Raw genomic sequence first — 23,133 nt, forward strand, 5'->3', positions numbered from 1 at the left:
TTTGTGTGCTGGTACCAGAATATTGTGTGTTTGGGCATAAACTGTGTTTTAATCTTAAAAAGTTACTTTGATCTAGCCACCAGAAACTCTAAAGTCAGAAGGACACTACTGAGGAAAACTTTTTTTTGTTGTGCTCATTTATATGTTGCTTTGTATTGTAAGGGAATCCAGTTAGTAATAAAGTTACTCCTTATAGTTGGATGTGTGGCAGCAAATTCTTAGGAAGCATCAAATCCCTACAGTGTACAACAGCAGACAGCTGTTGTACAAGGAGTCATTTTAGAGGAGAAAAATGGTAGCATTTGGAATTTTAACATTTAATGAAACAAATCAAGTAAGTATTAATTATTGGTATTTAGATCCCAAATTTTATAGTGGTGGATGAAAAATCCCTATATTGTTAGGGTAGTTGCAATGTATTCTAGTTTACTTGTGATAATTGGAGCAGAAACATGGTGCTTTTAGGAAGAAGTTAAACATTGATTGGACCCAAGGAGATTTCCCTTTCCTGAGGTACTCTGCAAACTAGAGTACATGTAAAGAATGAGGAGAATCACTGTGAGAATATGAAAACTGCAATGTGAAACAGAGTGGAAATAAAAGTAGCTGTTGAGGGATTTGCCTTTATTAGCTAGCCAGCATGAATTTCTTGGGAAAAGAGAAGTATATTGAGCTTCTTGGGTTGGGGCCATGTCTCCGTGTATGTTACTTTGTTCAGTCTCTAGCAATGTGGGACCCTGAATAGGAATCGGCTGTCTGGATTCTTAAAATCATAAGCCTCTGGATCATAAAAATATATTATTATGTGTAAAGTGCCAATGTCACTTTTGCCTCTTGCTTTTTGCAAAGCTTTGATGGTACATTCCTGTTGTCAAATCTGCTCCAAAAATCATAAGGGCATAGACTGAAGTAAGAAAAAATAATGTAATTTCCTCTTTGAAATTTTAGGGGAGTATTTCATTCAGATTTTATAGTCTTATAATCTTAAAAATGCTTGGACAACTTTTTGGAGAACTTCTTGTTTTGGATGAGGTATTTCCAATTTATCTCAAGGTCCCTCCCCTATTGGGCTGAACTTCTAACCCTGAACTTAAAAAGCTGTCATTTCATACATTTTACTGTGAAAATGAATGTGCACTTTCTCATCCTATCCCCACTGGGGCTGTCCAAGGCCCCTGCAGTTGGGTGTTGTGTTTATCAGAAGTGAATGTGTTCCTTTGATTTTGCTTCATTTGAGGGATTCCTGATATTTCATGATGCTGTGGGTTGTTTGGCTCCTCTCCCTTCCACTGTCAGAGATTTCTGCCATTATCAGCTACACAAACTTTTCACACACTTCAGCATTTCTCATGTGTAAAGGCCACAGCTGTAGTTGAACAATGTGTTCGTTGTAATCCAATAATAAAAGTCCTAAATATAACAGTAATTATACCCTTTTACATTGAGAACAATATTGATAATCAGGGATACTAATCCTTGAATTTCATAGAAATAAAGCTCGACACTGGTTGTTGCAGTGTTATCCATGTTTTAAGATTTTAAATACTTTGCAAAACTAGCATGTAGTTGTGTAAAGATTTGGCTTTACTATACAGATGGGCATAATAGAAGCAAGAAGTACACAGAGAAATATGAATGATTACATTTATGAACAGCTAAACAGAATGCTGTGGATGTTATTCTTGTAATTAACAGGTCTAGCTTGCCATAATAAGCACTGATTATAAGTGGCCTAACTGAATTTATTAAAATAAAGCCCCATTGGACACAGCACCCAGTTTGGTCTTGTGTATCTTTAAGTCATGTTTGTAATTAGTTCTATATGTACTTTTTTGGTTTCTCTTGTCTCCTTCTTTAGTTTTCTTTTTTCAATAAAACACTTAAAAGTGATCAGTGTGAAGTTCTTTGTAAAGTAGAGCTTTTGATGAGCCATGTGTGATCTACACAGTCTTGGTATTTCTGCAGTTTTCTGATGAACAAAATTACCATGTATTGCCAACACGGTCATACAATTAATATACCCAGATCTCATAAGAGTGCAGTCCCAAAAGAGAGTGTATCTGTAGGGACAGAAATAGCAGATCCTTCAAAGTTGGATTCCTTGAGCAGGATTTAAATTGTAATTGCAGAATTCATAGTGACTTGAGAGTACATCTTTCATTTCAGACTTCTGTTTCTATCCATTGCTGTCACAAATACACTCTTGCAGGCTCTTGCCTGAGTGTTAATGCCACCTCCTTGTTTGCTTGTGGCTTTCCACTGACCAACCACAGGTCCTTCTCCTGGCAAGGACCTTAAGAAGAACAAGTTGAGAGGCCAAATTTGAATTATGTTGCAGCTTTTCATGTTCACATATCTCTTTTGAGTTCTTCATTTTACAAACTTAACACGCTTTTCTGGATGTAGTAGTATATACCCAGTGGATATAAAGTGGGTTTTTAAATTGTGTTTCTCTTCCATTGTCTAAAATAGTTTTCAGTTAGCAGTACCTTTCATCTAATGTTGTGACTGAACATTTGAAAATCCCTAGTAAAAATATATATCTAAACTAAACTGCACATAGAAAACATGTAGTCTTATATTCTATGAATACATGTTATACTTGAAGGAATAATTATTTGGATGTTCTTGGTAATTTTTAATGTTTCTCTTTAATGCTTTTGGAATTTTATTTTACTCTGCTATAGTCATAGAGAGGGGGAGAAGGGAGTGAGAGACAGAATAATTCTATAGAGTGAAGGACAGATATGTTTTGCAGTTAGAGGCTTTCTTTTCAAATTACAGATAAACAGTGCACAAAATGATTGTCCATCTCTTTTGCAAACGCTGCCATAATCTAGGCATTTGGCAATTCTTTTTTTCATTAATCCAATACCCATTCCTTAATCTGTCTGCAGTTATTTTGTTGGGGTTTTTTCCCAGTTTCAAATGTATCATAATGTTTTTTCCATCTGTACTGAAAGCTGCTTCTGGTGGTTCATTGCACATCCTTCCTACAGTGTTCCTCTGGGGTGGGACATTACTTTTTGCAGCTATCGTGTTCACAGTAGGCATTTGCCATCCACGGCACTTAAAACGTTCTGTTCTTTGCACTGTCTTCTGGCACTAATAACTGTGACATCTGCTTGTCACATATGAGGTCCAGGAGGTGCAGAAGACCCTGAAGCAGTGAGCATCCCTTCCACGGGCAGAGGAGAATTGTCTTTTCCTCTCAGGTGGGGAGGTGGCTGGCTTGGCTCGCCCCTGGTTTCTGTGGTGACATTAAGACTGAGGGGCGTGGAGAGTTTCCAAATGCCCATCTCCCATGTACAGATTGTGAGCAAAACTGGCCTTTCCTAGTCCTGCCTTTCATGCTCTGGTTCTGGGGAGAAAATGTGAGTGGGATAATTGCGTGCTGTGGCCTGCCAGCAGTGTCTGTGCCCAGGAACAGCTCTCTTGGTGGAGGTGGAAGAGAGGGAGTCGTTTTCTGCCTGGTTGCCTTGCTCTTTGGCATAACTAAAGTTTGTATTTTTGTACAAATAAAATGAATAGACTAATAGCCTGTCGGCCCTGGATTAGTAAAGCCTAGGTGCAAATGCATGTCAGCAAAATGTTTTAACTTACCAGGAACTCGGCTGAACTTTCAAGTTTGAAACATTTATAGACAGATGTGACTTAAATTTAATGCATATTTAATAGTAAGCAGGGATGAAACAACTGCAACTTTTGAGATGGCACTTCAGTCATGCTAGTTTGAGTAAAAATTGCAAATAATAGTTTGCAATATGAAAAGGCATTGAATAGTGCTACATATATGCACACCCACTTTATATTAAATACTAGTTTACTTCTCGCTTGCTAAGTTCTGTGCTACAGTCTGTTGCTTGAATTTGTTTTTGTTAAAGTATAAAAGCTGATGGAGTTCAGGTAGTCCTTCTGTTCAGATTACAAGATAAATTTGTTTGCCTTATATTTAAAGAAAAAAGAAAAGCTCTAGACCTGTTGTTTTGTCTTTGTTGTTGTTGTTGTTTTTAATAAAGCTGTGTGCCTTTCCTTCCATTCAAAATTATTCCATGTCTTGTTTGTATGTTACTGCTTTTCAGTACATGCTGTGTTTACAGAACAAGGACTTGCTCAGGGAAGTTGTCAGTTTGCATCCTCACTCTGATAACGAGGGGAGTAGAAAAATATACTCTCTTGTCAAAGTTTCAGGTGTGATTGTTAAAGCTGTAACGTTCATCATCTTTTCCTTAACCCAAACTGAAAAGATGGCTGATAAGGACAGAAGGTGTGTTATTTCCACTGTAGTTTCAAGATTTTTCTTGAAGAAAAATTCTCTTACTGTCAATTTGGGGAAGATTATTCTACCTAGTTGCTTCTGGTTTTAGAACTGTATCTAAGCAGCTGATTTTTTAATTCAGATCTAGCCGTGGAAAAAGCCTATTTTAATATTTTTTAGTCTCTTAGAGGTGGGAGAAAAGACAGTACTGCTTGCAGAGGAGGAGCAGACTAAGATCAGAATGCTAGAATATATTTTATGGAGGGGCTTATTTGAGTTTCAGTTACCAGAAATGTGCGTAACGTTGTGACGCTGAATTGCAGGGCAGTTTGTTGGTGAGCTTGTTTCAAAAGATGACCTGTTATCCTCATCACAATGAGACAATACCTCGGAATGATCATGAAGTTAGGAGGCTGTGAGCATGGAAGCTTTCTCTGGAGGGTTGTGCTGGATCTTGCAGTCTATCTTATTCCAGATAATCATATAAGTAAAAAAATGAAATTAAACCTCTCTTGATCAGTTTCTATGATTTTGTTGTAATAAAAGGAATTAATTACGTAGAAATCTGTCTGATTTGCATCTGTGAACTGTCAAAAATTGTTAATGATTTGATAAACTCTGAATAGGCCCATGCAAGGTAGAACTCAATGACAAAGTTGTGAAAAAAACCAGCTCCAATGTGTTCTACTTTCCAGAGAAACTTTTCTCGAGATTTTTTTTTTAATGTTTAAAGTATTGAGTCTTCTACACTGTTTCTTTTTGAGGAGCTTTTTGTACTTTCTAGCTGGTTTTTATATATTTTATCCCACAGGCGAGGTAGAGCTTGCTTGAGACTTAATGTAAAGAGTTGTTCCTTTTCTGTCAATGCCCAGAATGGTCCATCCATGTACTTAACACCTCAGGTATACAACAGCTAACAAAAATGGGCAATGTATTAACATCTTAAATGCTCTTGTAGGCATGAATCAAATGGGCCAGGTAATGAGTGTATAATGGGATCTGGCCAGCATTGCCAGACTCCGTGGTTGATAAGCTCAGGTGAAAAGCACATGGGGCAGAGGAGTCCTTCTTGAGTAGTTAACATCATTAGAGGTCAGTGTTATTGCTGGAATTCAAGACCAAGAAAAATAAAAGAAAAAAAAAAAAAGATCATAGTACATAGTTTCCTTTAAGGAGTAGGTTTAAAGGGAAGAGGACTATCATGCAGTTTAAGAGTGTCATACTTTACCTCTCTTACTACTAAAACACTTGTGCCTTTACATATACCTGAAAAATCTTGAAGTTGTTTTAGGTGAGGAGCAGAGTTGTTGAATATAAGACTATAACTTGTGTACTGACATCACAGAACCTGTTTTTGATACACTCTGAGGCCTTACACATCCAGAACATAATCATGAACATGGCTTTTGGACTGAGGCCACTCCTTGAAACATCCAGGACTGCTGGATACTCTACAACCTTAACCTCACCCAGGAATGGCCAGGGAGTAGTGCATCAAACTGAGTTATTGGAATTGCTGTGGTATGGGACTTGGGGGACATCCTCTCATCTGACAGTGGAGAAGCAGAGCAGCCCTTGGCAGCTAGAAAAACTGCAAACTACATTGAAGTTAGATGGATTTTGGACTTGCAGGAAATTAGGAGAAGACAGTATTCTTAAGAAGTTGTTATTTTCATTTAGCTTCCTCTCCAGGAACCTGATGTTTTTTGGTACATCTTGTCCTGTCCCAAGTTAATGGCATCATCAGCTGGGAATGCTCCCCTCCTGTTGATCTGAAGGCAGCAATGGCTCTCTGGATGTGTTGTGGCTTTGGGGGCAAAAGGTGTGGGAGAGGAATGCTGCCCTTTTTATATTAGTATTATCATCATCATTATTATCATCATCATCATCTGTGCACAGTTCTGTTTACAAAAAGAAGAGCTGTTCTTTAATTTAGAAATAAAATGACAGAAATTAATTACTTTAAAAGGATGTTTATGAAATAAGGAGATGTATTTGTGGCAAGCTATTCTGAAAATGTCATCCAGTATATGATTAAACTATTTAGTTGTTTCCTGGCTGTAGTTTTTATGAAATTGGTGAGTCAAACAATTGTCAGTAACATTTCTGTTCTCTTGAAGTTTTTTCTCACCCTGTAGGAACTACATGCCTCCATGTAGATTACATCTGAATGACAAAAATACTTGGGTAGCAGGAGGAGGAAGACTATTGCCTTTATGTAAAATTATCTGTCAGTAACTGTTTATTCGGTGCATCTATCATGTCTTATTCTGGAGTTGTGTTGCTAGTACCTTAACTGGTAATTCATTTTTTGATACCAGATGACATTAATTATTTTAATGTTATTCTCATTCAGCAGTCTGTGTAACCAATGTGGGTCTTAAGTTCAGGAAGAGCAGAAGGAGACTGAGCCCCTCATGCAGATCATCAGTAAAGATTTTGAAAAGTACTGGCCTCAACACTGAGCCCCAAGGAACATCACTTGTGACCAGCCACCAGCTGGATTAACTTCATTCACCACCACCCCTGGAGCCCAGTTATCCAGCCAGTTTTATACCCAGCCAAGAGCACACCCATCCAAGCCATGGGTAGCCAGTTTTTCCAAGGAAATGATGTCAAAGACTCTCCTGACATCTGTGTAGACAATATCACAGCTTTTCCCTCATTACTAAGTCACCCTGTCACAGAAGGAGCTCAGATTGGTCAAGCAGAGCCTGCCTTTTCTAAATCCATGGTGGCTGGGCCTGATCTCCCAGTTGCCCTGTATGTGCCGTGTGATTGCACTCAAGAAGAGCTGTTCCATGACCTTTCCTGGCATGAGTTCAGACTGGGAGGTCTGTGGTTGCCCACATCCTCCTTGCAGCACTTCTTGGAGGTGGACATCACGTTTGCTGACCTGCAGTCAACTGGGACCTCTCCAGTTAGCCAGGACTGTTGGTATTTGGTGGAAAGTGGCTCTGTGAGCACTTCCACCAGCTCCCTCAGTACCCTTGGGTGGATCCCATCTAGCCCCACAGACTTTTGTGTGTCTGAGTAATGTAATTGGTCACTGACCATTTCCTCATGGATAATGGAGGCTTCATTCTGCTCCCCTCCCTGTCTTCTGGCTCAGAGGGCTGAGTCCCTGGAGAGCAACTGGTCTTGTTATTCAAGGCTGAGGCAAAGAAGACGCTAAGTACCTTAGTCTTTTTTCGTTCTTCACCACTGTGTTTCTCCCCACATCCAGTAAAGGCTGAAGATTCTCTATGGCTCTCCTTTGGATGCTAATGTATTTATAAAAACACTTACTTTTTTCTTTTATGGCACTGGCCCAATTAAGTTCTAGCTGGGCTTTTCTGATTTTCTCCCTGTATAACCTCATGACATCCCTGTAGTCTTCCTGAGTCTCCTGCCCCTTCTGCAAAACGTCATAAACTCTCTTTTTTTCTTGAGTTCCAGTCAAAGCTCTCTGTTCAGCCAGGCTCGTCTTCTTCCCTGACAACTCAAATTTTACCGTGTCACAGAATCACAGAATATTCTCAGTTGGAAGGGGCCCACAGGGATCATTGAGTCCAGCTCTTGAAAGAATGGTCTGCACAGGGATCAGCCCCCAACTCTGGTGTATATTAGCACTGTGCTCTGACCAGCTGAGCTGATCTGGGCAGCTGCCTAGAGAGGGGACCTCTCTGGCTGTTTTAAGATTTCTTTCCTGAAGAATGGCTTAAGCAACCATTTGATTAGAAAGGGCAATGAAATGAAGACAATAGTTTCAAGTGCTTGATTAACCTAGACCTTTAAGTGGCTTTGTTTTGGAGGCAGAAAATCAGGCAGCAGGCTCTGGAAGGACCTGCTTGAAGTCTGTTGGAACTGGGGACTTTCTCCTTTATCTTGATACTGGAGCTCTTCTTTTACAGTGTGTGAATTCTAGAGGTTAAAGCCCTATGAATATTGTGCTACTGTGCAGAGTTTGGGTGACTCTTGCCCAAAGGCTGAGCCAGGAACAACAAGCTGGCCTGGTACTGGGGCATCCCTGCTTGCAGCACCAACATGTTCCTCATGTGAGTCTCTTCTGAGGTGTGGCTACACCCTGAAAGGCACAAATGAGAACCAAAAATGCAACAAAACCAGTTTCAGAAAAGCTTTATGTTGTATACCAGGGCTCTTACAAGATAACTGGGGCTGAGCAGTCAGATCAATCTTTTATCTTACATTTAATCTTCAGATTTTTCAGACATTTTGATTAGCAAGTAAGAATGTTCTTGGTTTCTTCCAGTCTAATGAGCAGGTGGCTTTTCAGTATTAGGGATTGTTTGAAGACATTTTTCATAAAGGTGGTATCTCTCAAGAATCAGCAAAATTAATGCATTCAGAGCTTTGTCAAGTCCTGTTGCTTGGTAGCAGTCATGTTGATCCATTGTAAAGTATTCAGACAGAAATGTTAAATGGACCACCAAATACCCAAGAATCTTATTATCCTCTTGCTACATGAGTGCATGTGCTGCAGAGCTTCCCTGCACTGCCTGGCTCTCTTGGGCAAAGATTGATGGACAAGAGATGGGTGATGGATTCTCTCACATTCTGCAGTGCTCTTTGCTCCAGGGGAAAATGTATGGTCAGCTGCATGTTGTTGACTCATAATCAAACTAAAAAGGTAGAATATGGATGCGCCCAAAAGCAGGACCTGTACAAGCCTGCATTTAGCCATGTCCTGAGCAAATGTGCTGCATGACTTTCTAGCATGTTTTTTGGCACAATGGACCTGTTTCTGCTCCCTGATTACTGTGTTCTTAGAAGTTTAGCAAGGTCTTGATTTGAGTGGCTTTTCATGCTCATTTGTGTATTGTCACTCCTTACAGGTTCTCTTTGTGGTACACTGAGCTGGATCTGCTGCTGCAGTTGGGCCCTGTTTTTGCATTTGCAGTGCTACTGCCTTTCTTGTTCTTTAGAGCTCTTTGCAGCTTGTTTTAGAGGCTGGCATGATTGGTGAACTTTCAGTTGACTCAGCAGTATATGAGTGACCTTGGAGTGGAAGAGACACTGTGGTGTGGCATTGCCGCTTTGTGTTTGACTGCATGTTCCATTGTTCCCTTTTCTCCTGTCCCCTTCCACATGTGATGGAGGCATCCCTAACATACTTGTTATTAGGGGCTGCCAGATTGACATTCATAGCACAGTGAATGACAAGAATTCAGGGCTTTGTTCAGGGTTCAGGAGCAGTTGGTATCGTCCACAGGTAAAAAAAAAGCTGTGTCTGCTGTAGGCCTTCAAATCTTAAGGTTTCTGGGTAACATAAAGTTTTTTAATGTTAAACTACTTCTCTTAAAGATAGGACAAGAATCCTCTGCTGGCTGATTTTTGGCCAGTTTTACCTCCTGCTAGGGTACAAAATGTTGCTAACTTTTGTCTTCCTTCCTTCTGTCCTTTTGTTGCAGGTCTTGATGATTGCCTGCAGCAATATATAAAGAACTTTGAGAGAGAGAAGATTAGTGGTGACCAGCTATTACGAATTACTCATCAGGAACTGGAAGATCTTGGAGTCACACGAATTGGCCATCAGGAGCTTATCTTGGAAGCAGTAGACTTGCTCTGTGCACTGGTAAACTTCTGGGGCAAATGGGGAGGGGTGAACAGTGTTTGCATATTCACACTTTCTGTACTCAAATTGTTAATCCTAAAGACTTAACTAAGCAGCTCAAGAAACTCCTGATTTGTAATGTATGAACACTTTAGTGTTTTAAACCAGGGGCAAGATAAAGGGAAAAATCTATTGATAGAACGATGTTTGTTAAATAAACTGGTACAGAGATTAAGGTCTTGCATATCTGTCTTTACAGAATAAAAGTTTATCTGAAATCACAAAGAAACTAGACTGTGTTTTGTTTGGAATGTAAAGCAGTTATATGTGTGAATGGAGTAATTGAGTGTTGGTTGCCCTTTACAAACAAAATGTTTTGATATTAACCATGTCATTCTTCACTGGTCCTTTCATGCAAATTATATTTTAGATGATTTTTTGAGCCTGATGAAACAGCTGCTTGTATTTCACGGTAGAAAGGATTAAATACTGAAATAATTATCTTTTGTATAAATAATATATAAATTTTTGAGGGAGCATACAGAAGGATTTTGGTAATGGTCTTTTCAGTGAGGTCATGTCGTGCATAACTAGGATTATCTGCTCAGTGAGGGGTGTGGTGCTGACTTCACCCTCCTTATGGACTCGTAGTGTCTGTCCGTAGAGATTAGTGATAGATTGGGCGCACTGCATTCTCCACTGTAGAAAGGATTGTGAATAGCACTGTTAAGATGTACTTCACTGCCTAAGGTGGTGTTTTATGGGTTTTTAGTACATAGGGTTTTTCAAGCCGCAGAAGGAGCTTTTAAGAAAGCTGAATCCTGGGAGAGGCAATCAAAGGCTGAAAGGCTCTTCAGAGGAGCCTGGTGGTTCTCTGTATGCAGCAGCTCTTCTGAATACTCTGTTGTTGCATTTTTGGAGTATTGTGAAGTGTAATGAAAAAGAGAGAGTAAAAAAATACCCAAAAAAGTTTAAAAAAAGGGAGAAAGCTTTTTCATACAGAAAAACATTTGATTTTAAACACAGATTATCTTCTATAGAATACTGTTTCTAGTAACATTGCAATGTGAGTCAGTGCAATAAGTTAACTCATCAGTTTGTTTTTTAAATAAGGAAGTTGCAATCTTAAAAAAATGCTACTGATATAGAAGGGGACATAAAGAGTGTTATTCACAAAGTACTTTTCTTATCAGACAGTGCAAAAGAAAACAAGAAAGTAAATACTTTAGTTAACTGAGAAGGATAAAGTCTAAGTTAGGGGGAGTACCAATGACCATTTTTCACAGTCATACAGGGAAACAGATTGTGACTCTTTGAAAAATGAATTACTTTTATGGGAAAAAAACCCTGCGTTTATTAGCTGAAATTTTTTTTCCTCAGTATATAATTACAGATACAATCTTCAGACAAACAAACACAACTTGTCTTTGTAGCTGCTTTATCTTAGGCAGAAGTGTAGGGAACTAAGTCGAATATAAAATAAGGAATTTCTAGCAAAGACTAACACTGCATCTTAAACGCATGCAGCCAGTCTCTCCCTTCCTGGTTCTTGTTGTGCATACAGTATTGTCTGCTTTTCTGAGTTTGTGTTGAAGAAAATTGCTAAAACACATTGCTAAAACACAGTAGCATGAGTTCAGATTGCAGTTTTTAATTTAAGATGAGGTTTTTGAAGCCTCACAATTGGCTCCCGATGGCTCCTCGGGGATACAAAATGTTATTGTTATATTGATTTTAGTGGACTTAATTTGAATTTATTGTTCACCAATCAGATAAACCTCTTAGCAAATTTAATTCAGAGGCAATCCATCTGGCTGGACTGGTCCTATACTTACAGGCTTTTCTTTTGTTATTGCATCCAAGAGTGTCTGTTCTGGGTAGGGCTTACCTTTTCTTCTGATTTGACTTTAATAATTAATCTATATTGTTTGCAAGAACATTAAGCCTATGACTCTCTAATGTAGGGTAACTGCTAATTCTGGTAGTTGCTGTGCAAGTGTTTTGTTTTTTTTTTAATTATCTGATTTTTTTTTTCTGTTTCACTGAAGTTTGACAGAGGTTTCGTGATAGAACTTAGCATAAGTTACGAATGTAAGATCCAAATGAGTTAACATCTTTTTGGATGTTGGAAATGATGGGTAGCATGATGGGCTATGAATAGTAAAGTTAAATATGCCTTGCAAGCTTAAACCCTGATTGATTTAAAAGTAATTATTAAAACCAAAATGATTGTTGCTTCTGCTTCTCCCCCCTTTATCTCTGAGTTAGTGAGTGGCCACCTAAGCAGTTTTTGGCATTAAGGACAACTGAGGGAACAGAACCCCTCCTCCCACTGTTCATCTCTGTTCCCAGTCTACAGGGAAGAGTTTTCCAACACAGAGTTGCTGTCACTTAGGAAAGCTTCTACAACATTGATTGCTGATGTGCTTTATTCCTGCCAGCCCTTCCCAGTGTTTTTTTTGGGTAAACTTCTGCTTGCAGTTCCATGGCAGCTGTGGATATGGCAAACAGCAAACCAGCTGCTGGTACTGCATGTCTGTAGTTCATGGGGCAAACTTTTCTTACCAGGGGAAGGTGGAGAGTCTGAACAAGCATATCTGGCTGGTGTGGAGAGTGCAAAGGGACCCAAGAGTGGGGCTGTTGAACTGTGCTAAACACAAACTGCCACAGTAATAGCTGGGAGCCAGTTATGATTGATAACACTATTTAAAGGATGTTCTTTATGGGTTTGGCACAGAAGGTGGGTGGGTGGCTGGCTCTGGTCTCTCACATTATTCGCCTCCTGTCATCAGCACTTGCAACAAATGGATCCTCCAGTGTTTGTGAGCTGATCAGAGGACAAATGGTGGCCTGTGCTATCCATCTTTAGTAGAGTCTCTCTTGGCTGCCAGCCTGCCATACTGTGCTCTCGACAGCAGAGCAAGCATTCAGGGGGCGAGATTCACAGGTTTTCTTTTCCTGTGGTGCTTCAGGGAAGGAGGAAGAAAGTTTTTGCCCAGCTGCTATTGCTGATACAGGCCATGCTTGCTGGTAATGGTGGGGGTGTACATCCTGCATAGCATCGCTGGAGCTGAACATGCTCTGGGAGAGGGCAGGCAAGCTAACTAATGTAGTTTGTCTCTTCCCTCTCTGCTTCAGACTGTGAAGGTGGGAGCATGTTCAATAGATTATAATGCCTTGGTGCAGCTTTGTGTTTTACAAAATCCATATGTCAGAAAGGGCACGATAAAGGAAATGTTCTCTGTGCTTAGAAGAAGTAAATAGTCAGGTCTGTGGTGGTATTTTGTTGCTGCTAAGTTTGTTGCGTGTTTTTCAAGGTGAGAAGCCTTGAGAAGCCACCATGATGGATAGATGCAGGCAGCATTACTTTATTTCCAGCAAGACAAATCTCCTGTTCTTGTCTTTCTGTTTAAATTGGACATGCAATCACACTGGTGGTGTCAACAGGTAGATTTTTACTTGATGTGGATGGACATTTTTATTCATACTAACAAAATCACCCAAAACAATTGACAAAGCTGGGGTTTTTTTTGTCCAACTCTAGAGATTTAGTAGAAACTACTGAGTTAAGTGCCATGTTTCTCCACCATTACCAGGTAATAAAATATACAGTTGTTCATCAGCTCTAAAAATTACCTAATTACATGAGGCTCTTAGCCTCAATATGATCCTTTTCAGTATGTGTGAGGGTGAAGCTAGTCTAACCCTGCTTTTCATTTAATCATTAAGCAAACAACAGTGTAGCTGACTTCCACACACAAAATGTGACAAGCCTTGTTTCTTTGATGATTGCCTGTAAAACCGAACGTGAATGAGCAATGCCAGTAGAAAGTAAATTGAGCAAAAAAAAGATGATGCTTACGAAAAGAGAAATGCTTAATAAAGAACAAATTACTTAAATAATGCCATCACTATTCCAGTCATCAGGTTTAGAGTGCATAAGGGGATCTTGTAGCTCCTGCTATACATAACTGGCCTGAAGAAAGCAAAGAAATGACATAATTCTTTTTACATCATCTGTTTGTCAGGAGATGGAGTTTCATTTACCAAAACTGGGTATGACCATTTTTTTCCAGAAAACACTACGAACTGCCTGGAGAACACTAAGACAGAAGACTGCACAGCCAAACATAGCTTCTTCCATCTTTAAGAAAATAATCTTTTTTACCACAATGACTTGATAAATGAGATGCCACGTGGAGACTCCTTTTTTTTTTTTTTTTTGCCTCTCCTAAATATCATGTTTGTTTTGTTTGCATGAAGATTAAGTTAGTTTAATTTGATTTTGGAAATATTTTTTAAACAGAGATCCTAAAGTAGGAGATAAGTTGTTATAAGAATATTTGAAAAGCTTAGCAAATAATTTTTGGACACTTTGCAGTTTTTTATCAACAAAGAACTTATGAAGTTCTGTGAATTTGCAATGTAATTCTTCAGGGAATCTTCATTTGTGTAGAATAGAGTTTGGTTAAAAAATAAATATTTCGCTTTATAGTGCATACTGGTTTCAGTACTAGTTTCATACTAGTTACTTAAATCTGCTATGGCTGCACAGAAATTTATTGCACACTATATTTGAATCTGTAAAGCTAGGAGATTGCAGCAGATGAAATAGCATTATTATTTGGCAGAGAAAACATTGGTGTGCACTAACAGCATGAAATTACTTATCATTTACCACTAACACAAAACATTTATATGCAAATGAATGTAAAAAATAGATCTACTTTACCCATGAATGATTTGATTCCTCTTAAGAATTATGCCTTTTATCTTAATTTCATCTACCTGCCATTTCTCACACAGAAATACTTTCCTTTGCACTTATCACTAGTCAGATCTTAAAACTGTTTTGTCAGTAACAGTGAATATTAGACTTAATCATTATGGTGCTAAATGAGGAAGGCTTCATTTCAGAATGGAGATTTATACGTATTGAAGGTGGATTTGACTGTTAGTATTCTGAATTGTCATAGCAGAAAAATTACTTACCCTTTTCACTATTGCCCTTTGCCAAGTTAAAGTTCTGTTTATATATCATGTATCAAATATCATCTGCCTCCCTGTCTTCAGCCTGAGCTAACCTAACTGCAGTGCAGGAGATCCTCAAGTCCATCACCAGATCAATAAAGCTAAGGAGATAAAGAGTTTCTGATAGCTCATACAGATCACATTGACAATGTGTTAGCAAATCTTTTACACAGAACTGCAGTAAACCCTGTGGTGTGCCAAAGGCAGTAAATACATCTGTATGCAAAGGGTGAACATCCTTCTTCCCACCAGCCTCAAGAATCAGTTGTGGATTCTAGATACGTTTTTAACTGGGGAGGGGGGATGTTTGTTGGATTTTTTTTTTTTTTGACTGCTTGGGGTTTTGGGCAAGTATGAAATACATAATACATACCCTGGTTCATAGAGTCATAGTGTGGCTTGGGTTGGGAGGGTCAATTATAAAGCTGTAAACCCCCAGTTGAAAGCAGACTGGATAAAAAGAGCTGTTACAATGTAAAATGTTTGTAAAAGGTAGTGTGTTTGTAACAATACTTACTTACTTTTTGATAAAAAGGCTTTAAACTGCGGATTAGCTGTTTAAGACTTGGAAATGCATGTAACTGGATATGGAACTGGTAGTTGAAATTATGGAGAAGAGTATTTGGCAGGCTAGGGACAAAATTACATGAGAAAGTGAAAAACCGAAAAGATAATGAGCACTTGGTCTTTCAGAGTCTGTTGATTGAATAAGAGAAAGAAGAATAGTTTATATAATTGCTCTATTAGTGCTACAAAGCGTGGCCAGGGCTTGGCTTTTTGATGTGTTGCTTGATTGTAGCATAGAAAAAGAAGGGCATTTTTTAAGAAAGGAGATAATGATGATGACTATGAATCTTTCCTGGGTTCTGCAAGGCTGGAAGTATCATGCACCTCAGTGTTTTTCAGACTATAAACATTTAGGATAAACTCTTTGAAGCCTTTGCCTTTTAATCAGTGTGTGTTTAATAATTGCAGTAAATGATAAGTGTCATTTGAGCTATCTGAGGTTTCTGTCCTTATCTGCTTATTCTGTGTTTATGAAACAGATGTGTTAGGATCATGTGTTGTGCACTTCTAAATTACCCCATATGTCAGTGCTATTTGAAGGAGAGATAACCTTAGTGTTGGCATTTCGAGACGCTGGAGGAAGGGCCCTTAGAAATATATGTTGTAGGCAGATCTGATGAGGTATAAAGTTACATAAGGCACCTTCCATATGACAAGCTGTGATATCAGTTGCTAGCAGCTTTGGGCTGGTAAGCTATCTGCATCATACTTTGTGGGATGTGTTCAGCCAAATGTTTTGGAGAACGAGGTTCAGATCCATTTTGTTTATTTTTAAAATCACCTTCAGAGGCGAAGGGTGGAACTTTGGTGGGTGAATTTTTGTCCACCACAAATTTTCAGGTTTGGTTTTGAAATGGCTGCCATGTGCTGTGGTATCCATGTGATACTGTTTTGATAATTCATTTAAAATCTTCCTCAGGCTTTTCAACAAATGAGGACCCTATGAACTTTACTGTTTCCTGGTTGCTTGTTTAAAAGCAAATAAATAATATATATGGAAAGGATACTCAGGAATTAAGTGTGGAAGATGAAAGCACTGAAAGATAGTGAGGAGAAGAATTAAACTCACCTGAGATGATTTTAAGTCCATTTCTTATCAGTCATGTGCTATTCTTGCCTAAAACTGTGTTCCTTCCATGAATAAGTGGAAAATGACTTTTTATTGCATTAGAGAGAAAACTTACTATTTCATCCTTGTGATAGTTATCCTGATAACTGAGATACATCAGATGTTATTGAGAAGTTGCTCTTCCTTACACATCATTTATTACCCAGTACAGCTATCTAGGCTATAAAATTTGTCTTTTCAAAAGGTTGCCACTTTCTTTCTTCTTTAAAATATATTGTTTGTGTGTGTTACAAAAATATTTAGCAAATTAAAATAAACCTTCACCTTCTTCATTTTATACAGTCAGGTATAAACTGCCTTCTGCAGAGGAGCAGCAGAAATTAATTGATGTAAGCACTGCTGTCTGCTCCACTGTCTGGGGAAGATGCTGCTTTTATGTTCTTCTTGCCCACAGGCACCAATATTACAGTAGCATCTTCAGTTCCCATCTTGTGTCTCTTCAGCAGAAGTTAACACTGGTCTGTGCATGCCTTCTGCTCCACATGGTTTCCAACAGTGTGGTTTTCATGCCTTTTGTTCCACAAGGTTTTCAGCTTTCTGGGCTGAAGAGAAGACACAGTGATTTAGAAGGGCAGGCAGAAAGGCCATATGCTAATTTCCCTGTCTTGGGAGTGTTTGTAAGAGTCAAACAGTGTCACTGAACTTCATCTGGCATTTGTGCTTGGAGATGTGGCGGTGTTCATGGGTGCATAAAAGTTGTGATTGAGACAGCTCTTCTAAGGGATTTCTGGATTTGTTAATGGGGCTATGGTTACGTCTGTGTTGCACATTGTGCCGTGTTCAGATCTGAGCTTGGCTTATTTAGGTAGCTGAGATGGCCTTGCACTTGCAATGGGCAGTATAAAAATGCCCTAAACTAAAATCCCGGTATCTTCTAGACAGTCTGTCTAAGCCAGCAGACATAGTTAGTGCTGTATGAGTTAGGAACACTTTACTTTTCAACCTGTACAAACAGTGTAAGATGCAATTCCCTGCCAGCAAGAATGAAGTGAGTTTAACACAGGAAAGAGATGAGGTCTACATTACTGGGTTTTTTTATTGAGGGGAGAAGGGAACACAACTACTGAACATAGATAAAGCTAGTTAAAGAAAGTTTTGCATTACTTCCACATTTGGTTTGTGAACTGTCTTCCTACCCTGGGAGTGCTGGTGTAAGGATGGACTGGCAGAGGGACCAGGCTGTCTCTTCTCACAAAAATACCAAGCAGAACTCATCAGTGGTGATTAGAGCTGCTGCTCGTCAGCATGTGAAGAAAAGAGCTACAATTCCTCACTCACACTGTCATGTGAAGGCACAGAAAAGTAATTAGCAGGTAAGATATCTATTAATAGCTCCCACCACCTTTAGTTCAAACACCTGCTGACAAGCTATTACTCTGTGTAGTTCAGCTTCATCAACTTCTTGTTTTATGATTGCCAGAAGAGACTTCATTAGAGCCATTTCTGTTGGGGCAGAGAAGACACTCTGTGGCCCCTCATTGAGGAAGTGGATGCCTAGACTTGTGTCACTTCTCGTAACCTCTACAGGCATGCAGAGCTTTCTTTGTGGTTCTTTCAGTGACTGTGAATATATTTTGGCTAATGAAAGCACAACTCGGGTAGTGCTGGCTAAATGCAAGCTAGGGGAAAACAAAGAACTGTCTCCTTTGCCTGCAATTATCTTCTTACAGTGCTTGAAAATAAATGCAGTGCATTTCTAAGAAAACCCTATTGCTAATAGTATATTATTGAATATAAAGTATGATTAAACTTGGCAGTTTTTACTTAAGCAAGCTTTTTCCCAGTATTAGAACACACAGCTCTGGTCGCTTTTAATATGGACCAGAAATATTAGTGCTAAACAAAGTGAGGATTTTGTTAGCTTGGCTGCTGCTTGAGAATCCTTCTATTTAAAGGCTTCAATAAACACAGCTGCCCCAAAATATATTTTGCTTGAATTTTTTCTCTGTATTTTCCATCTCTGGCTTTATCTGTACGATATTACAGGTGGAGGCTTTACCAAAGTCAGTGCCATCCTCTTTTAAGACTGAATTTATGTGTGGTTTAGGTTCAGTGTTTTATGTTAAAGAACACACACACACACACACATTTGATGAATATGTGTGAAAATAGGCTTTGAATCTGTTAATGCTCCCTCTTCCTTCCCTCATATCTGATGGTGAAAAAAAGCATCTGAAAAAGAATGTGGCTGTAGGTGGCCATCACTTAGATATTAAGAGGAAGCCACTAAGGTTTTTTAGCTGATTTTCTAAAGAAGTGTCTACATAAATGCAGCCTATTTTCCTATTGTAGAAAAAAAATTGAGCATTATTTTGCTTTGTCTGCAGTGTTCAATATTGCAGATTTTCTCTTCTGTGAGTGCTTTACTTTCTGGTGGTGCTGGAGGTCTGTGCACTGCCTGCCAGGGATCCCACTGGGATGGGAGTGGAACGCCTGCACAGGCTGGGAACCAGCTCCTGCCTGCCTGAGCAGATGAGGTACAGACAAGGTGACAAAGAGGAGATGGCAGAAGTGGGGGAGTTGAAATAATCTGGGGTAGCTGGGGACCATTGGGATCCAGCCTCGGCCTCAGCGCGGTTTCCCCCGGCTGTGGGCGCTGGGTGGGGCACGGCTGGGGTGACAGGAGGGTGCCAGGGCTCGTATGGCACCTTCCCCACACAGCCCCTGCCTCGCCCTCCTGTGTTTTATATTTGGGTAATCAGACTGGGCTCCTTAGGGGCAGCCTGCTGAATTAAGGAATTCAGTGTTTCAGTGCATCAGAAGGAAGGCCGCCCTGTGGGAAGGCCTGTGGCCTGCAGCCTGTGGTTGTGCCCCCCACATTTGGGGTGTGAATGCCATGTTGCTGGGGCTTTGCTTTGGCTGGTCTTCAAGATATTTTCGGTGATTTATCATTCATCCAGAATATGTTTCATTTGTTTCTTCCCCGTTAAATTTGCCAAAATGAAATTAGATGTGCAAGAAGCAGGATGAAATAAGAACAAACCTGTTCTTACTCCTACTCACTCCCCAATCCCCATTGTGCTCCCTCAGCCAGACCAACCACAGAAAGCTGCAGAAAAAACCAGATATATTTTTATCTGATGTTTATTTCTTTACTTTGCACCGATTTAATAAGTTATTAGTTATGAGCCATTTAGCTGCATAATAAAGTACATTTTACTTTTCAATCCCAATTAATTGTTTTCATCTTGTAATTTTTTGTTTATAACCTAATGCTATCTGTTGTATAATTGCTTTTGAATGTTTACATTGTGCAAAGTCACTGGCCAAACATACAGTTTGTCTAATTGGGACTGAACGTGGTGGCAGGGGACAGCATCTGTGTAGCTGAGAAACACGCCTGCAAAGCCTTCCTTGCCCAAGGTAGGCATGTTCACAGAAGTTCCAGTGATGGTTTATAAAATGCAGCCTCAGTGTATGGTCAGTGCCCCCTTAAGCTGAGTTCCAAAGTGCATTCTGTGCTGTGGAAGGATGGCTGCTGGTTGAGTGGCTCCCTCAGGAAGTGTTTTCAGTTTACAGGCACAGCTGGCTGGGACATGGCAGAGGAGCCATGTGCTGCAGTCTCTCCTTTCCGTCATGAACCCCCATTGGCATGGGAGGGGATGTGGGAGGGCTGGGGGCTCACTGGGAATGGCTTCAGTATAACGTTCCTGCAGTCCCTGTGTAGTAAAAAGGATTAAATTCATTTAGTAGATGGTTTGGATTGGGAGCACGACAACTGCTGTAAGTAATCACTACCTGGCACCCTGCCCCCACAATTCCTATAGAAAAAAGACTAAGGCAAATAAGCTTCAGCAGTCTTAAATGATGAGAGTATCTCTTCTCCCATCCCTTCTTGTGGACAGATCAGCAGGGGAAGCAAACCAGGGGCATGGGAGGAGAGCTGGGGAGGTCACAGTGTGTCATTAGAAAGTAGATTTTCCTGTGTGCATCTGAGGGGCTTTGTGCATTCTACTTCATCATTTGTGGTAGGAAATGGTCCATGTTCTGTAACGAGGAGCCCATTCCATTGTCAACTGAACAAGTTGTCAGCACTGCATGCTATCACCCTGTGATGTGGCTGAAGTGAGAACCTTCAAAATTCCATAATTCTCTTAGAGGAGTACTAAACTCAACTTTGTGCAATTGCTTATTCCTTTGCAAAGGCAAATAAGTCCTTTTTGTAATAACTATCACTCTTTGTGTGTGTGAGGAAAACAAATCTTTTATAGAAATGACAAATCGCTAATGGTACTATATTATATCGTAATTGAACATTAAATCAGGGCATTCTTGAGTGCTTGTTTTGGTAACATTTGTACTTTTGAAGGATTTCCAACTACTGTTTGTTAATATTGTTTGTTAATAGTTTGTTAGTATTTCGGCATAGTTATTTCTGTCCCTATTGCACAGCTAAGGAAGGTAATTTAAGAGATTGACTCTTAAATGGAAACAAAGTTCAGTACTTGATTTTAAATGGGTGAAATAGAGGTTGGGCAGGGCAGCACTGTGTTCTCTGGTCTGTGATTGTGGTGGTCCTTTACTGCTAAAAAGAACAGAAGTATGCTAATTAACTTACTTAGATCTCTAAATCCATCAAAACCAATTTAGTCTCACGCCATGTCCATACTTCTGCTGGTTGCAAGCCCTGGTGCCAGGGGTATCTTAGGAATCATTGTGAGTACGGACATGGGGTACTGATCCCTAATCATCAGGTATGCAGAGAGAACCCTCTGATCAAGGCTGGGATGGATGGGGCTCTGAGCAAGCTGCTCTAGTGAAAGGTGTCTGTGCGTGTGGCAGGGGTGTTAGAACGAGATGATCTTGGAGGTCCCTTCCAACCCACACCATTCTTTGATCTACTGACAGTGATGCACTGCTTTGAAATACAATTCTCCAGACTAGGTTTTTATTTCAAGATGTTTTTCTCAGTATACTTAGAACAAGCTAAAGGATCACTCATAATTTTGCTCTTCTTTTGTTCTTTTTTTATGCACTTCAGAAACAGAACATTCTATACATTTAAAAACTACTGAGTGGGTGTATTTCTGCCTTAATTATTAGGAATGGTTAAGTTTTGAAATAGAAGATCAGTTGCTGTTCTTGGTTCTTCCTGTTCATCTGTAAAGCTAATTTTCTTTTCTTTTTCTTTTTTTTTCAATGCAGAACTATGGTTTGGAAACAGAAAATCTAAAAACCCTTTCTCACAAATTGAATGCATCTGCCAAAAACCTGCAGAACTTCATTACTGGGAGGAGGAGGAGTGGCCACTATGATGGAAGGACCAGTCGCAAATTACCAAATGATTTTCTGACATCAGTAGTGGATCTGATTGGAGCAGCTAAAAGTCTTCTGGCTTGGTTGGACAGGTAAAATCTCCCAAATGTCTCACAGGTAACCAGATCACGCACATGAACGAGCTCCAACTTCTTCACAAAATGTAACATAGACACTGAATGGAAGCAGAATTCATTCACATGTTCTGAGGGCATGTTTGTACCAATTCTTTTTTTTTTATGTGAGCATGCAATTCAAATTAACTTTTCAATACAGTACCTCCAAATGCACTGTGATCTCACATCAGGATGCAGTAAAGCAACAGGATGACATCATTAGGTTGTATACATATTTTTTACTAATGTAAAGCAGCAATTTGACATGCATAAATCAGATTCATTGCTTTGATTCTATCAAATTCATAAAACTGATCATACTTTTCATTACATGGGTGTCAATATATAATTCCAGAGTTTGTGTGTATGTGTACAAACATGTATGTTGTGGTTTTGGTTTTTTAAAGAGCAGTGAAATACCTCTGATTTTCTAGAGGTACTGTTCTACACTTTTATCTCTTACCTAGGAAGTATGTGGGACCAGGACTAAGGTGCTCCCTGTTGCTACATTTGTAGTGACTTTTTCTAGTTAAAACAAGACGAATATGAAGGTAGTTAAGGTGATCATTGCAATTCCTAAAGTGGTTGAAATTAGTCTATCTGTATGTCTTTATAAAATACATCATGGTGAATTTTCATCAGAGAACACAAAAGGCTTATCTTGATGTAAAGGTATGTCTTACTTTGTTTTCAGCTGCTGAAGTTTTGTTTGGAGTATGATCTTCATGTAACTTTTCAAATACAACAGAATTATTTGTCTGTGTGTTTTGTGTTTGATTTTTCTGAGGAAAACTGGCTTCTCTCCCATAAATAATTTCCGTGTGAATGGTTTAGGTGAGGCCTGAATCTTTTCAACGTCTTAAGTCAGGCTGCAAACTCTTTTCTTGTTCAGGAGATTGCAGCTATCATTGCTTCTTCTTTTCTACTCCTTCTCTGGCCTTTCCCCAAGTTTGAAACCCAGATTACCTAAAGTTGGCTCCTAAATTTCTCTTTAGTTATTTTACATTAGGTATGTAGAGAAGTAGTGCAATCTCATGGAAAGAGTTCAGTACTGAGACTTGAAAAATTGGTAGTATATTTTTAGCTCTGTCCCTAACCTGTTAGTACTTGGAATACCTGTAGGCTTCATTTTTTCTCACTATTGGCAGAGAGCAACATATCATACTGTGCTTTAAGAGTAGAAAACCATGTTCTTTTGCATAGACAGGTCAGTTTTTGACAC

General features: G+C 39.4%; 1 protein-coding gene across 5 annotated transcripts in view; it reads left to right on the forward strand.

Moving 5' to 3' along the window:
* CNKSR2 (connector enhancer of kinase suppressor of Ras 2) overlaps window positions 1-23,133 on the forward strand; it is a 206,980-nt gene that overhangs the window by 26,369 nt on the left and 157,478 nt on the right. For all 5 annotated transcript variants that reach the window (XM_063392931.1, XM_063392932.1, XM_063392933.1 and 2 more), the window contains exons 2-3: window positions 9,670-9,833; window positions 21,685-21,887. In XM_063392931.1, the coding sequence (XP_063249001.1) occupies window positions 9,670-9,833; window positions 21,685-21,887 (367 nt within the window). The remainder of the gene's footprint in view (window positions 1-9,669; window positions 9,834-21,684; window positions 21,888-23,133) is intronic.

The sequence above is a fragment of the Prinia subflava genome, chromosome 3, assembly GCF_021018805.1.
Source record: "Prinia subflava isolate CZ2003 ecotype Zambia chromosome 3, Cam_Psub_1.2, whole genome shotgun sequence".
Classification (NCBI taxonomy): domain Eukaryota; kingdom Metazoa; phylum Chordata; class Aves; order Passeriformes; family Cisticolidae; genus Prinia; species Prinia subflava.